This window comes from Alligator mississippiensis, chromosome 1 (genome assembly GCF_030867095.1).
Source record: "Alligator mississippiensis isolate rAllMis1 chromosome 1, rAllMis1, whole genome shotgun sequence".
Taxonomy (NCBI): Eukaryota; Metazoa; Chordata; order Crocodylia; family Alligatoridae; genus Alligator; species Alligator mississippiensis.
Window position 1 is genome coordinate 178044412 of NC_081824.1, and position 16525 is coordinate 178060936.

The window sequence follows — 16525 nt, forward strand, 5'->3', positions numbered from 1 at the left end:
GCCTTTCCCACTCACAAGTAAATAAAAGGTTTTTCTTATTGAGTTTACCTTGAAAAAACCCATGGGCCAGATCCCAGAGTCCTTACCTTAAGCATAACTCTCAGTGAACTGGATTTGCCCCTAGAATATTTACAGTACACAAAAAGCAGCTGACTGCTAGCATGTCTCTCTAAGTCCAAACCACTATAAGAAAAGTTAGAAGCTAATTAACAAAGAGCTTTTACCCCTCACAGCCTCAGCTAGGCCTCAGCAGGGACATGAATGAAGGTTATAAATATAGGAGCTGGCTGGCATGCTCAAATGCAAGACAGGGAGTCTGAAGACTGGTTTTCAATCCATTTCTGCCTCAGGCAAACTGTGTGCAAGCTACCTTTTAGATCCCAGTACAGCTAACTGCCTTTTTCACGTTTGAAACTGGACCTCCCATTGTTTCCCAGTGCAATAAGGTGTTAGGTTAAGGGCCCTTTATTTCATCCATTTACTCATAGTGCCCTTGCCCTGACCTTGAAATACAGCAAACGTTTCCTCTTCCTGCTGGGTGCCTACCCCTTTTCAGATACCTATGGACAATGGTCATGAATTATTAATATTATGAAACATTTATATAGGGCTTTACATTTTCTCAGCACTCAGATAAACAGATGAAATCCAACAAGTCTAAATGAGACAAACATGAGACAAGACACAGGGCAAAAAAGGTCAAGAAATGGAATTAGGGTAGCACATAGGGAATCTTAGTGAGATCAAAGGAGGAAGAAGTGGTTGATGAGGGGGTGCTAGCAGGAAGCATGACGGAACAAAGAAAGTGCAGTAAAAAAAGGAGAAAGCAGGAAGGATCAGAGAAAAGCATAGGGAGTCAGGAACAGAAATGTAATTGGGGAAGGCTATACGTGAGGACAAAACTGTTGACTCAGATACGTTAAGAGACAGGAAATCAATGGAGAGACTGAAATGAGGGGTAAGGAGGAGGAGTGCAACTTTACAGGCCCGCTCAGTGCCTCATTCCCAACAGTATACAAGCCCACCATCAGCTCAGAAAAGGCTCCAGAGCTGTGCTCGTCTCAACTGCTCATCGCGGTAAAATCTGCACCTCCTCTGGGTTGCAACACTGGCCATCATGAGTCTTTGTAACGAGATGAGGAAATATGATACACGAGCTCTGAATCAGAGCAAATAGGCGCATCTCATTTCAGAGCTGGCTCACAGATGGGTAGAGATCAGATCGGCTGTAAGAAATTCCCTTTATTGTGAAACTTGTTATTCACGGTAGGGTGAGAGCAGTTTCAAAGGTGATCCCGTGCACTCTGAGGGATATCTTTTTATATCTAATGTACTTTATACAAACCAAATTGGTTTTTGCTTCAAACATCTCTCCGCAGAGGAAAATCAATTTCAGGTTACAATGGCTGTGATCTTTCAAGCTAAAGATCCACTGCAAATGTACTAAGCAGTTTGGGATGCAAAGCTGCATAGACTGAATGTGGAAAGTGCATGCTCAAGCACACACCGTGCTCAAATCAAGGCTTGGCTTTTATTGTGCTTAATATACCACCACAACTGAAACAGTGCAAAACCAAGGGGTCTTCTGACCTCATAAAGGAACTTTTTAACTCTTAAACCTGTGCGGGGCAGAGAGTGGCACTTGGTATAGTTTCACAATTTGTGTTGCTGGAATGGCCACAGGCCCCAATCCAGATCAAAGCCCCATTGTGCTAAGTGTGAAACCAACATGGACAAAATGCAGTCCCTGCTCTGAGGGGCAAGCAACTCTAGACAAACATGCCTGAGATCCTGCTATGCTGGAGGACAAGAGGCTGGGGCTGGCAGAAGATTAGGACCCAGGGGAGTAGGGTATTGGTATACAGCCAGGGAACTAGTAGTTATGTTAGAGCCAGAGTGCTTATGTTCCTTTGTTCAGTTTAAACTGGCGCTTTAGGTTCGGGACTAGCAGGGGTGGTACGGAGGTCCTAATAGTGCCTGAGGGCATGAGAGTGTCTTGAGCCTGCCTAGGGCTGAGGGGGCCAGGACGCAAAATAGGCTTGAGCCCCAAAGACAGGCTACAGCCCAGCAGGAGATGGTGGCCTAGTGCAGGATGAAGCCAAGTAGGGGCCAGAGTGCCCAGACACAGCCAAAGCAGGCTCACTGTCCAAGGCAGGGCAGAGATGGAGCCAGGGGCCCCAGGATTAAAGCAATTGAGACAGAAGCTGGTGCCCAGAAACCAGGTCCAGCACAGTGGACCTGGGCTAGAAGGCCTAGCTAGAAAGTAGAGGCAGAAGCCAAGGAGGCTGAGGGTCTGATGAGGGACTAATGCAGTGACACCTGTGAGGCAGGGGCATGGCTAAAGAGGAGGTCAGAGGCCTTTAAGGCTACAGGTACCCTGGGATGCAGATGGACCAAGAGTGCCTGCTCAGCTTAAGGGCAGAATTGAGATCAGTGGAATCCAGGAGGGACCTGCTAGCCAGATTGAGGCTCACTCTAGGACCTTCAGGCAGCCTCTCTTTTGATCCACTAAATACATCAAGGCATGGCAGATAAGAAGGGGAGGGTATTCTAGAGACAGAGCAGAGCAGGGCATGAGTTGCGTTGCCACTAGGGGGCATCACAGATACCCCTGGAGCACAGCATCGCTACACCTACCCACTGAAATCCTTCCAACTTCCCCTCCCAGCTACAGTGCCTCCCCCCAACACCTTCACAGCCTGCACTGGATCTTGTAAACCCAACTGCAACTTCCTACTTGGCTCTCATCCCTCCCAATTCCAGTGCTGATCCTGGTTATAAGAACTTAGAGCCATACCTACTTCACAGACAGACTCCCTTCCTGACCCTCCCCAAACCTTCTCCTGACAGAGCCCCATCCCTCCCAGTTGCATTTTTTCAAGTTTTGGGGACTGTGAGTTGCTATTGCATTTATAGCATGGAATATAAGAAGCTCAAAGGCTTGACGCACATATCAAGACCTCAATTCTACCTTGATCCCACACTGGGCAAAGGAAGGCAGTTACAGGTAATTAAGGAGCCGACTCACTCCTTTGTTTTGCAAGCCGGCTTTTATTTGGCTAGTGGATTTACAGGCTGCTTTGAAAAAGGTGTGCTCAGCAAGTAACTCCATTCTCATTTTCTTCTGGTCCCATTTGATTACTATTATGGCTGGACACACAGAAATCCACAAAGAAAGATGAACTAAAACTGGTGTAATAGATATGGTATAGTTAATAATAGTCTCTCTAAATCATGTTAGCTTGGCTTGAGAGTAAGAACTGTTAATGATACTCTAGCGTCAAGTAATGACTATACTAGTATGCTGGCGTTGACTCAGCATTACAAAAGAATAGAAGCTTTTGCTAGAGAAAATAGACCAAATGCCCAGTATACAATCCCTCTTTTATAGCTGAATTGTCATCTCTTAGACGATAAACTTAAGCCACAAGAATTATTAAAGGGCCTCCAGTACAGATTTATCATTTAGTGTATGACTATAAATATAAAATAATAAGTTTCAAGGTACTGGAAATTGACCACAAGTAAAGCAGCCTTGAATAATTTCTGTAAAGCTGAGGAAAGGAGATTCACTACAGAACTCCCTCTTCAGGGAGGCACTTGGGGGCTTGCATTGCTCCAATTGTGTCTATTTGCAACACGCTCAGTAATGCATGATTAATGTGTGATGCAACACATCTTTAAGCCTCTAAACTCTTAAACTTTAAGAGTTTAGAGGCAAAGGGAAGACCTGTGATTTCATAAGACTCAGAATTAAGTGGATTTCACTTGGTTTGGAGATTTGTTAAAAGCCTAGAAATCATGTTAAAGGGGGCTGGGATAAATCTGGGCTCAGTTTTGGTTAGGTGGGAAACATATACATATCACACTCTCCTGCTATAAGACCCATTTCCTTGCACAGTAGGTAAAGGCAAGGTGAGATGTTCCTTACTTCCGTGACAGAGCTACCCGAGATGTAGGTTACAGCTTTGTAGACACAAACCACTGAGCTTCACCCATCTCTAATAAGATGCCAATCACTTATAGAAAGCAGCATAGGGCTGATGAAATCGAATTATAGATGGAACAGCAAAAGGTATGTGCTGTAGCAAGAGTGAAAAGGAGGACCAGCAAGGTAAACCCTATATTAAAACAAACACTTCATTAGATTATTAGAACAAAGACGAGAGTTAAAAATCTAGCCTGCTTTTGGCTTTGATACAATCTGCTTGCTTGTTGCAGAACTCTAGGCTTGAACAACAGAAATGAACTAATCAGGACACTTTTGTTTGTAATCAATTTGGGTTCTCACATGCTAGCCCAAGGCTAGGATTGATTGGGTTGCAGAGTCCAGGGAGAAGTTTGTTCAGAATAATTAAACTCATTTCCAGTTAAGTTTTTGATTCCCCTCCCCTTTCCTGAAAATATTTCTATAAATGTTTTTATAACTTCTAAAAGCTATTTACAGGGAACCAGGCCTGATCTGGAAGCATCCTCTTGTTATCATTCATGTCATTTCTGGTAATTTTTGGTAACAACTAGCTTTAACTCTCTTGGGTAGTGATGTGCCTACCTATGCAACCCTTTTGGTACAAAGCTGCTTTATGACTGGACATTATCTGGGCTGATGCCCTCAACCACCTTATAATGAGATCAGATGGGTGTTTGGCAGAGGGGAGTTTTGGAATGGGATTGAAACAAACACATCTTTGCAAGCATACCGTATTTTCCCTTGTGAATCACAAAGCATCAATTTAGATTTTCTTAAGAGGAATTAACTGTCATTTACCACAAAATATATAAACAAGGGAGAGAAAGCAGCAGATTTACCAGCATATTTCCCAGCTCTAAACTGATCTCTGGCCTCACCCAGATTGTAATTAGACTCAATTAGAGAGCAGGTGCAAGGTGCCAACTGCACCAGTGTTTTAAACTGTTCTTAGCTGCTTCTAGTCAGTAAGGAAACAGCAGATGCATGGAAATTCAGCTCATATTTACACCCTGTATATCTGGAGCAAGTCTACTGAATCTGGTCTTTTGGGCATCACTGTAATTTATGTGCAGATGTTCCAGGACTGATTAATTCTTCAGGTGCTGGATTGCTGCTTGCACAAAACACTCATAACAGTCAAATCAGTGCTGGGCAAATAATTCACAGAGAATAGTTTATCCAGCAGAACGATAAGCTTTACCATCTTTTCCTGCCTGTGAATTGACCTTTAGCAGTTGATGATTTTTCTCAAGTTTGTTATTCAGATTACTTGATTTATAATTTCTACAAATAATCCTTGGCCTGTAGATTTATGTCTGAATACACAACCACAAATTGAGCTGCACAGGTTAGTTTGATGAGACATGTAGGTCCTGCTGGAACCTTGTGATCTGTGTGATTTATATGCCTGACCCATAAAGGATGTTAATCTGTGACAACAATACAGCCTAGATCTTTTATATAGGCTGTGGCAATTAATGTGATTAGCTTTGGATCTCACTGGTCCTATCTTGGTGTGCTGGACTAGGTAGTGGCTGCCAAAATACATAAAATGGATAATAATACTCTGTGTGCTGCCAGGTCAAAACACCACACTATTCATTAACTCATCCTCACAACACATCTGCGAGATGGGTATAGTTTACTATTAGTCACATTTTACAAATGGGAAAACTGAGGCAAGAAAATAAAGATGGTTGCTCCAAACTGGCCTACCCCTACAATTAGGGAAAGTGGCAGGATTAGCACTCAGCACATAGTGATGCTTCCTGTTCCTCCAAATGACATCTACCTCTTTACCGTTTCTATTTTCTGATTAGATGGTATCAGCCTTTGAATCTGAGCACAGTGCCTTCATTTCTTAGTTAGGTGTTCATTTTCCATTACATTTTGCCCACAGCTTCATAAAATGTGATGTTTCAACCAGTTCTCCTAGGAGCAAAGCACACTGCTGGAGGTCTGGGCAGAAGGTGAACACAAAAGAGCTGGAAATCAAGAGAATCAATTTACAGTTTAGGGTGTGCCTACGTGACTTTCCCCTCCCCAACTAAAATCTATACTTTGTTGTCACTTGAACATGGATATATTTTGTAGTTGTATTTTCTGTACAACTTTTTCAGCCATTGTAGCTTATTTTAAAGGCAGAAGAAAGCTGTACACTACCATGAGTTTACTACTTTGAATCCAGTTTTCCAGGTGACTTTCACTGAGTTGCAAGAACAAGCGACTTCCTTGAAGGTCACCAAGTGAGTCAGGAAGCCCAGTCAGGATTAGAACCTCATTTTCTGCCTTATCTACTCTCCCTCTATCAGTGTAAGAAACTACCAAATAGCATTAGGGCTGAGGACACAGAGTTATAAATACTACAGCCTATCTAGACACCCTATCGATGGGTCTGCAGTTCACAGCTCATTGCAGGCAGAATAATAATAGTCATAGTAAATTTTAAGGGGAATAATAAACATAAAAGAAGGAATCCAAAATATAGTACATTTTAATAAGCTAATTAAGCCTGTGTGGACAACCTGGATTTCACAAAATGCAAGGGCCCTCTGAGCAGATTGTTTTCAAAGCACTGTTTGGTAGTTTCTTACACTGATAGAGGGAACAGGAAGCACCACTATGTGCTGAGTGCACACAACTTCTGCACACAAGTGTACACCACCCATATCTATGTGTGCATGTGTGCACGCACACGCATGCAAACAGCTGTTTTTTGCTATCAGCAAAATGGAAGTTTTCACCCTTGGATGGAAAATGATGCACTGAATGCATCAAACTTTGTTCACACTGTTCTAGGCTGGAGAAAACCTGTCAAGATGGAGAACTTCAGATTTAGAAAAATCAAGCTGTTCATTTAATGACTAAAGAAGGCTGCAGTGCAAAAGCCCTCTATCAACTGTATACAGGTAGTGCTCTGTTTCCTTACACTGTAGGAAGCAGGAACAAAATAGTGTCAAAGCTTCTCAGTGCAAATGTGGCAAAGGTGTGATCAAGCGAAAATCACATTTTTACGGTCATCCAACAGTGTTTGATAAAAAAGTATTACATCTTGTCTGTTACTTGCAGCAGGTAAAGCAGCTGTGATGCTTATCTGTTTGCCAACTCAACCACACAGTAACCAGCAATGTTTACGACCTCTCTCTGAACTGGGGCTGTGTTTGCTTTCCCCTTATTCCATTTGTAATTGTATTATTTCCCATTGGAAAGTTGTGAAATGGAAATTATGCAACCCACTGCTGTGAAATGACAGCTTACTGGAGCCCTTTCATAAAGCAAGCCCTTGAGGTTCACACCAGGGTGGCTTCATTAGATTAGTAATCTCTTGGGCAAATGGAAAAGCATTTATGCCCTAGGATCTTTTGTAAATAAAAATAGTTATTCTGGCACTGCCCCTGATACCACGGTAACTTATACATGCAACTCCCTCCTATGCTGATGAGAGAAGCTTGTGCAGAGAAATCCTATATTCAGGGAGGTACACAGGGAGAACTGGATGGCTCAGGGCATAAGGGGGCTGTTCATCTTGAGGTCACAGATCTGCAATCAGATCAAGGGCACGGAGCATGAGATTTCTGAAAGAGCTAAAGTGAGTGGGAAGCACAAATTCCACTGGTTTTCAAGTCATTAAGGGTCTTAAAAACTCCCCTCAGAGTTCTTTGCAGCACCCATTGTGAAATGTATTGATGATTCTCATCCTCTTGTCCTGTCCTACTCCCTGTATCCCGCTGTGCTTTGCCAGAACCTATATTGGAGACAAGGTCAGAAAGGACCTTGGGGTTTCCCCTTCAACATTTCTCATTCTGGGGTTTCTACTGTTTGCTCTCCCAGCTAACTGCTTCACCCACCCCTACAACCTATCCTATATCTTGGTATGCAATCTCTAAGCAATGACTGCACCCAGGAACTTAAAGGCATCAGCTCTACAACATGTTTGCTGTCTAGGCCTTGGGAGAAAAGCCCTGAGGTATCCCATGAGTCATTAGTTCCTGCTCAGTGATGAAGCTAATGGGAATTTCAAACCATTCTTTCAATATTCAACACTGAGGGATAAAGAGGTACTTCAAGAAGCAATGCACTCTGCTTTGTTTTGCCTGAGAAAAGCCATGGGGAAGATACTACTTTTGCTGGTACTGAACAGGGGGTAGCTTTGTTCCCTCAGTCACCTGTGTCTGACCCTAGTACCAGCTTCTTTACTAAGGAATTTGGAAAACACAAATGCAATAGTTACCTTGAAATACCAAAATATTACTTCTATACTTCAGAGGAAAAATTGAGCTATTCCAGATTTGAAACAGTGAGAAACATGTTGAGGTTGATTTCATGTCCCATGCCACTCAGAAAGGAGAAATAACAGTATTACCACTCTCCTTACAGCATCTGAAAGGCTTGTGTATATATGGTTAACCATCTCACGTGTTTGGCCCCGGCAACTGGCTGGACTTTGAGTGATGCCATAGCCCTTCACATGTGGATAGCACAGAGTGATGCAAAGTCCCCCAGCCAAGTTAATTCTAGGCCCAATCCCCACATGATACCATGGCCTCTTTCTTTACAGCATATAGTACAGGACATGTACATGGATCATATACAAGGTATAGTGTGCAATACAGCTTCTCTCTAGCCATCTGTCTTCAGAAGACTAGCTGAACAGCATCAGTTTTAAAAAGTGCAAGGATTTATTGGTGTTTTCAGTTTTTCCTCAGTGACCTTTTTCGTTTGCCTTCACATCTCCTTTCCTTGCCCACCTGCTCCACCACCTCCACAACCAACTAGATGCTTGTCTCTCCATGTCCAGCCTCCAAGGCTTCTCCACCAGTTTTTCTTCTTTACAGTGAAAACAATAAATACTGTAAACTCTTGATTTCAGCAGGCCCCTCCCCAGGAGGTTTCTCCCCTGGTTTCAATATTACTGAAAGACATTTAGGGATTATTTCTTTTGCTGTTCTTACTCAGTGAATGTATGACCTCAACAGGCCACTAACTGCTGCAGGCCTCACAGCTGGCCTTCATCCTTCAACCTAGAGTCCTGTGTCCTTATTTTCTTATTCTCCTCCTACTCTGCGATGAACAAGGGCCACAATGGTTTTGCAGCTGACCTCCCAAGAGCTTCTCTGGTGTGCTTTGGCTGTTTCCACTGAAGCCATGTTGGCTGGTGTTGCTACTGGATCCTTTCATGAGGTCAGGACATCACCATGTCCCAGCGTTGACTCATAGCCATACTCTCACAGGGGTTGATGACAAGCTCTTGGGTGCCCTCATTCGTGTCGCCCACCATTTCAGTATCCAAGCAGAAACGTGTGGCCATATGCTCAATGTGAGAACTCACTTTACTCCAACGCTATGCAGGGAGACAGGAGAAAAGGAATATAAGATAGGGCTGCTGGGATGGTGGTAGTAATATCCATTATCTTCATTAGCATAATAGCACTTTAGATACACTGCTGACTCAAACCATCCTGGAGCAAGTTCTGTGGTGGAAGTCTTTTAAAGAAACTCATAATCAGCTCTCTTTAGCTTCATCCTCAGAGATCCTGCATACCCACATCTCCTATTAAGAGCCACCAGTGCTCAGCTTCTCTCTTGTTCAGGGACATATACATTAGGATATGTTAATACAGGGTTTCTCCTCATAGATCACTGTCACCCAACTCATTAAATGTTGCAAAATATTACCATCTAAGGGACAATTGGTAGTTGGTTTTGGTTTGAAACAAATTGTTGGTTCCAATTTAGTCTCTAGTAGATAAGTGTTCACATCACAGTGGCATTAATAAACATGTTCATCAGCCAGGGCTGAATGGACCATACGGACCACAATAACCCTAGAGACTGTGATTCTCGGACAGAATCAGAACACCTTAATAGGACAATGAAAAGGGAGGTTACACTGCCATTGCTGATGCTGTATCTGTCCTAAAGATAAACAAGGAATGTCAACCTCCATAGCTAACATGGAGAAAAGGAGACTCACCTGTTTGCCATCACCTTCCTTGCAAGGAGATAGTACCACCTGGGAGCCTGGGAAAAGGGTGTGCACAGATAAGCACAGCTGCTGCTGACGGACCTGATGGTTGTATGTGTATATCCATTCCTGCAAGGAGGGAAAGAAACCAGGACAAAAATCAATTTCAGCCAATCCCAATCAGTCTTTCTCAGGTGAAAAATTAATAATTTGGTCCAAATCTAGCTCCCTTTGAAATCAAGAGCAATGGTCTCAAGTTGCAGCAAGTGCAGTTTAGGTTATATACGAGGAAAAACTTTCTCAAGAGGAGGGTAGTAAAGCACTGGAACAGGTTACCCAGAGAAGTTGTGGAATCTCCATCTTTGAAGGTTTTTAAGACCCAGGTAGACAAAGCTTTGGCTGGGATGATCTAGTTGGAGATGGTGCTTTGAGCTGCTTTGAACAGAGGGGGAGACTAGATGACCTCCTGAGGTCCCTTTCAAACCTAATTTTCTATGATTCCAAGAGCAAAAAATCTCATGAGTGGGTGCAAGCATGGGCTCTTGGGGGATCTCGGGGTATATCAGTGCCAAGGAATGTATGATAGAATGGAGACACACATGCCTAAACCAAAAAGAGAATCTCTGTCCCTATACAAGCAGCTGGGAAAAGTACTATGAAAGATCCTACAGGGGAGTGGTTGAGGGGGAGAGGTGATAATGATAAAGATGCTCCATTCACCCCATCAGGGAAGGGGAGACAAAAATGGTGCTAGTGAGGGATGACGTGATGAATGGCAGACTTTTTTTCAATCAGAGCTCTGATTCTGCCCTAGATGCTTGATGCTGCTGCATAGTATGTTAAACATGGTAACTCTGTCACTGTGCTGTGACAGCTACTTTTCCAACTGTCTGATCAATATTGCCTCATTGTACCCTCTTGTCCCATCCACTCCCCCCGCAACTTCTTGTGCTGACCTATTGTCTTGCACCTTATAGTTACATTTAAAAACTTTCTGTACTGTCTCCTTGTTCTGTGTTTGTACAAAGTCTAGTATAATGGGTCTATGACTAGTTCTGCTGGACTCTACTGGAATACAAATAAAAGGGCATGATATTTAATTGTCTGCACCCTAATTCTGCTGCCCACCCCACACAGGAGTAACTCTCATGAACTTCCAGTAACAGAGTATCTAATTCTAGTTCTGACCAAGCCACCAGGCCTTGCTTCAGACCTACATGCCAGTTGTGTCCCTTCATCAACACAGACTGCATCATCACTGGACCGAGCAACCCCCGAATATGCGGGGTTTGTTCACATACCCCTCCATCAATATTATACACACTATCACCTGCTTCCAATTCACCTCTGATGTCTACATGGACCACACAGGACAATCCCTGCATAAATGAATAAATGGACACTGATTTGATACTAATTTCAGAAACACACACAAGTCTGTGACAGAACACTTTAACCTCCTTGGACATTGCATCACTGGCCTCAGAATAGCCATCCTTAAAAAACAAAACTTCAGGAGCCAACATGAATGCAAAACTGTGGAACCAGAAATCATCTACAGACTGGATTGTATTAACCAAGGTTATAGAATCACAGGGTGTTTATACACATGCTCCAGGAGTGGAGGACACTTTAATTAGAGCAGCTTTGAGAGCTGCTCTAATTAAAGCATCCAGACCATCAGGTGCATCAGCATCCCTGTGCTGAAAAATGGTGGCAGGAGGGCTTTAACTAAAGCTTGTTGAATGAACTTTAGTTAAAGTGCCCTAGATGCCATTTTTCAGTGCTGGGATGCTGATACACATAATGCTGGAGCATGGTAATTACCACACTCCAGCAGACAATTAATCAAGTTGCTCCTATGCACTGTAATTATAGCATGTCAGAGCAACCTCACTGCATGTATCTAGGCACCCTTAGAGAAGTAGGGCTGGAAGAGGACTCCAGAGGTCATCTTGGTCCAACCCCTGAGGCAGGATCATCCCTATCCTAACCATCCTATATAGTCCAGCAGGGATAGTGTATTTTTATCCTATTACAATATGGACTAGTTAACACCAGTGCCTCTTTATCTTAACTGCCTTGATTATCTCTATTGATCTAATGGGCGCTCTTTATACCACTCTTACTAGGGTCCCCTTGCTCTGATCTTCTTCCCTTATAATGGGAGAGGAAAGAATTTGCATCTGATGAAGTAGGTTGTTGCCTATGAAAGCTCATGCTTCTCTGCACCAGTTAATCTCTAAAGGTGCCACCTTGCCCTACCTTCTGCCTGACTTCAGACTAACATGGCTGATCACCTCTGGGCTCATTTAGGCTAGGGACAGACATTCAAAAAGCCTGAGCCTGAATTGATTCAGTCTTTGCAGGTTAGTGTAATGTGGCTAGGCTAAATCAGTTTGTAACTCAGACAGACATTCCAGAAATGCAGGGACATTTGTCTAGTTACATGTTCCACATGAATACATCCTGAAATTGCCAGTGTGCTGGCAAAGTTGTGAAGGTGCCTTGTGTATATCCAGGGACACAAATCCAAGCCTGCTCTAGACTCATGTTGAAGGCTGCCCTCAGTCAACCCAGCTGTAGATGGGGAATATGTCATTCAGGCTGGGGAGCTGAGAGCAGTCAGACATGATGTTAGTCACATCACTCCCTTGTATGCTGTTGGCAACAGAAACCACTGTGTCTTAATAATGAGAGCCCAACGGGTGAATCTGACTTTAGCTTCAGATCTTAAAATTGTCTACTTGGGAATGCCTCAGTTCCACACAAGTGTGTGTTGGTAGAAGTAGGGCCTGCTTAGCCCTGGTGCAAAGTCATGCGCCATTCTGAAACATAATTTGACAGAGGAACTGGATGGGGTGTTCTCTGGTTGCAACTTCATCCTAGCCTTAAACTTCTGATTAAAAAAAAAAAAAAAAATGGAGAGAAGAAAGATGGGAGAGTGGAAATCAGCAGCATCTGGGAAGCAGCTTGCTGATGGGGGCGTTAGAAGGTACATAGTGGTAATAGGGGCTGGTTGCTAAACAGCAGAGTAGAGTCATCACCAGCCAAGGAGAGGAGTCGCAGGGAGCTGAAGGATGTGTGAGGACTGGAGAAACAGCAGTAGTGGGGAGCCAGTGGGTGGGGGAGTGATAACAGTGTGACAGAGTCAGCAGTGTCAAGCAAGGGCTGGGCTTGTGAAAAAGAATTTGGAGGCAGCTGTATGAAAGGCGGAAGAAGGAGCTGTGTCTGTCTACAGGCCACATAGTATATAGAGACACAACAGTACACAAGTGCATGGGTCAATGCAGAAGGGGCTCACACTTGGAGGAGTGGCTGGTTCGGAAAGACAAAGAATTGCAAACAGCTATAGAAAGAACTGCAAACAGCTGCATCACTTTGTTAGCACAATACTAGATGGCCAGCAGTCCTATTCCCTTTGATTTCCAATTAGGCAGCAAAGGATGTTTTATTCCTAAGAATATGAATTACATTTGATCTAGATTTTTTGAGACCTGAAAAGGAAAATGTCCCTGGTCCAAAAGCTCCAAGATGTTATACCCTGGGCACTCGAGGACTTGCACCTTCTCCCAAGAATCAAACAGCCTGCCCAAAGTGTTGTCAAAAAGAACTGTCCAAGCTTTCAACACAAGCAATAAGCACTCATTTTTGGAAGCATACTTTGTCCCCAGAGGGCCTTTTGGCAATGATTTCTTCTTTGTCAGATGATGCAGTGCAGCATTCACCTGATCCTCCAGCTACTGATTTCCAAATGTCCCAGTCACATGTGCTGTCAGTTGCTGTGCAAGTTCCCAGCCTGGGAAATCATTTGCCAAATTAGTCCTGCATCTGTCAAGAATTGAGCCCTATGGGGCCAACTCCAACACCTGTTCTTGGCGCCTGTACCACCCACAGCCTGCTTTGAAAAAGCTACTTTACATTTTTAACCAATTTTTCTTCTTTCAGCTAACAGTGGCCATGTGCCAAAACTGTGACTCAAATTTGGCAAAGTTAATTTTGCAACTTAAGCTCATTGCTATGGGCTCCATCTAGATACTTGTAGACTATAATCTTGCTATAAAAGTAGCTATCTTGACTTCAGTAGGGCAGCTCATGGAATAATGTACCATTCCAGATATTTTCACCATTTCCATAGCAGGACACTTTTATATACTTGCCTTCCTTCTTGTGAAACCCTCCTACTTCTAGCAAAATGGGAAGGGTAGGATAATAGCAAGCCCAGTGGTGGCTGTTAGTATTAGGTTGATATATCCTCATCTACAACTCAGTGAAAGGTGGTGAAATGACCTATATATGTAAGACGATATATCAAGCCCCAGCATGTGGAAGTGACCAGCTTGAAACTGTGTAGGTGAAGGAGGAGGGCAAGGTAATCAGTAAGCTGCAGTTCAAAAGTTATCATAGCTAGAACTGATCATATAATTGGAATTTTGTGGGAAATCGAAATGGCTTTTTCTGACAGGAAATTGTTTCAACAAATAAGTCACTGACCTCTCTCAATCAGAACAAGGTCTCAGAGCTGAATTTCCTACACTGTAGGTGAGTGCTCTAACAACTGAGCTACTGGGTCTTCTAAGATGAGGCTCTCTCTCTTTCATTCAGAATTTTGCAAGACCTTTTTTTCACCCCACTGCAGAAGAAAACTACATTTGGAAACCTTGAATTTTTCATCAGAGAGTTCTTGTTTTCCAAGATGCCTCAGGGCAGGGACTGGAACTGGGGATTTCCACATCCCAGTTGGGTACCCTGACCCCTGAGCTATAGAGTCAGTCACACACCCATAGAGAAGCACTGTTTGATTGCTCATGTGTAATAGCACTTCTCCACAAAGACAGCTTGAGGGTGCAGGTCTCTAGCTGTGGGTTAGCAGCTTTCCAAAGATGTGGGACGATCAGGTTCAAGCCTCTACTCTGTCTGAATCAGAGTCACTGAGCTATTGCTTTCTTCTCTCCCCTCTTCCTGACCCTGACAAACCTTCCTGAGATGATCTTTCATTGACGTTGCCATCTCAATTAAATTACTTTTTGCAACAGAAAAAAATATGTTGAAAATGTCTCCCTTGTCAGCTCTCCCGACAATGCTTTCCTTTTCACCACTCTTTGGAACCCTGAGAAAAAGGTGCAAAAGGAGAAGAAATCTAAAGTTACCTCAACATTTTGAAACTGCAAAAGCTTTAGTTTAAGATTTAGGCAAATGCCACTAGGATTTTTATTTTATCCTATCTAACTCCATTTGGGCCAGTCCAGATAAGCAGAGCTTCTTGTTCTCCACAACATGCTGCAGATCCCGAGATACTCATTACATGGTCTTAATGGATCACACCAGAGCTGGCCTTAGGGAAAATGGCACCCTGGGCAAACTTTTATTTTGGTGCCTTCCCCTCCCCCCAGGTCAGTGGTGTTGCTGCCAGCAGAGGCAAGCAGGCAAGGGCATGAGGCACAGTCCAGCAGGGAGGAGGAGCGGCATGGTGTGCCAGGCAGGCATCGCTGCTGCCGCCACCCATATTACCTGGACTGGATCATCCTGAGCAGTGGCTGGAGGCTGGGGGTGGGCTGGGCTGGGCTGGGCATCACACCTGCCTGGGACAGGGATCGGCAGGCAGGGTAGGGCACTACTGTGAGCATGAGTTGCTCACATGTGTGTGTTGGGTAAATGCGATCTCTTTATTAGACCAATTATTTTCCAACTATTTATTAAATAGTTGGAAAAATTGTTCTTTACAAGCTTCCAGGCACAAACACCCTTCTTCAGGCATAGGGAGAGTCTGCTGGTATTTGCATACTCTCTTGGGTAGAATAGAAACTTAAGCTAATATGCAAAATGCATGTCTGTGAAAATGCAAATGCATGGCAAGGAAGATCAAAGGGGATGGGAGTTAATGGGTCTGAGACAGATGTGGGGGGAGGGAGTGGCACCCTGAGCACTGTGCCCTAGGTGGTCACCCACATCATCCACCCCTATGGTCCACTCTGGATCATGCCACAGCTGCAGGAGTAGTGTGGAATATAAACTTCAGATCTCACATGACCCAGGGTAGGAGATAAAGAGAATCTCTGAGCCAGGGAAGCCCCCAAAGAACATACGCAGCTTAAAGGGAGCAGGCTGGATAGAAAATGCCACCAGCCATGCTGAAAGCCGGCAAGGCATGATATGGTCCTAAACAAAGCAGATCTAATGTTCTGGCTTCTCAAAGACAAACCAGCCTCTTCTTACATGGGTGTATTGTGTGTGTTGGTATTGGGGATGAGGATTTGGGTCTGAGAGGTGGGACCAGATGAAGTAGAGAGATTCACAAGAGCAGCAACCTGCCCCAGGTGCTAAATGCTCTCCTCAGAGATCCCAGCTATGCTAACTCCATCTGAGGCCTGAGACTATTTTTCAAAGCTTCAACATCATTCAAAGAGGCATCTGTCACTGCTAGTCAGCATCCTTATGAATTAAAGAAATTATGCTAAAATATCACCTTCGGCTTAGTTGAGACTGGCTGACATATAAAAAGAAACCCTTTCAGCCAATCAGAGAGCAGCCAGATGGTAGCCCCTTCTAACGTGGGTATCCTGTGGAGGTTCTGCCATTGAGGTATGAGG

General features: G+C 43.8%; 1 protein-coding gene across 2 annotated transcripts in view; it reads right to left on the reverse strand.

Moving 5' to 3' along the window:
- Window positions 1-1224: 1224 nt before the first annotated feature.
- GALNT14 (polypeptide N-acetylgalactosaminyltransferase 14) overlaps window positions 1225-16525 on the reverse strand; it is a 237458-nt gene continuing 222157 nt past the window's right edge. For both annotated transcript variants that reach the window (XM_019483095.2, XM_019483098.2), the window contains 2 exons: window positions 9945-10064; window positions 1225-9311 (listed from right to left, as the gene is read on the reverse strand). In XM_019483095.2, coding sequence (XP_019338640.1) covers window positions 9153-9311; window positions 9945-10064 — 279 coding nt within the window. In that variant the 3' untranslated portion in view covers window positions 1225-9152. The remainder of the gene's footprint in view (window positions 9312-9944; window positions 10065-16525) is intronic.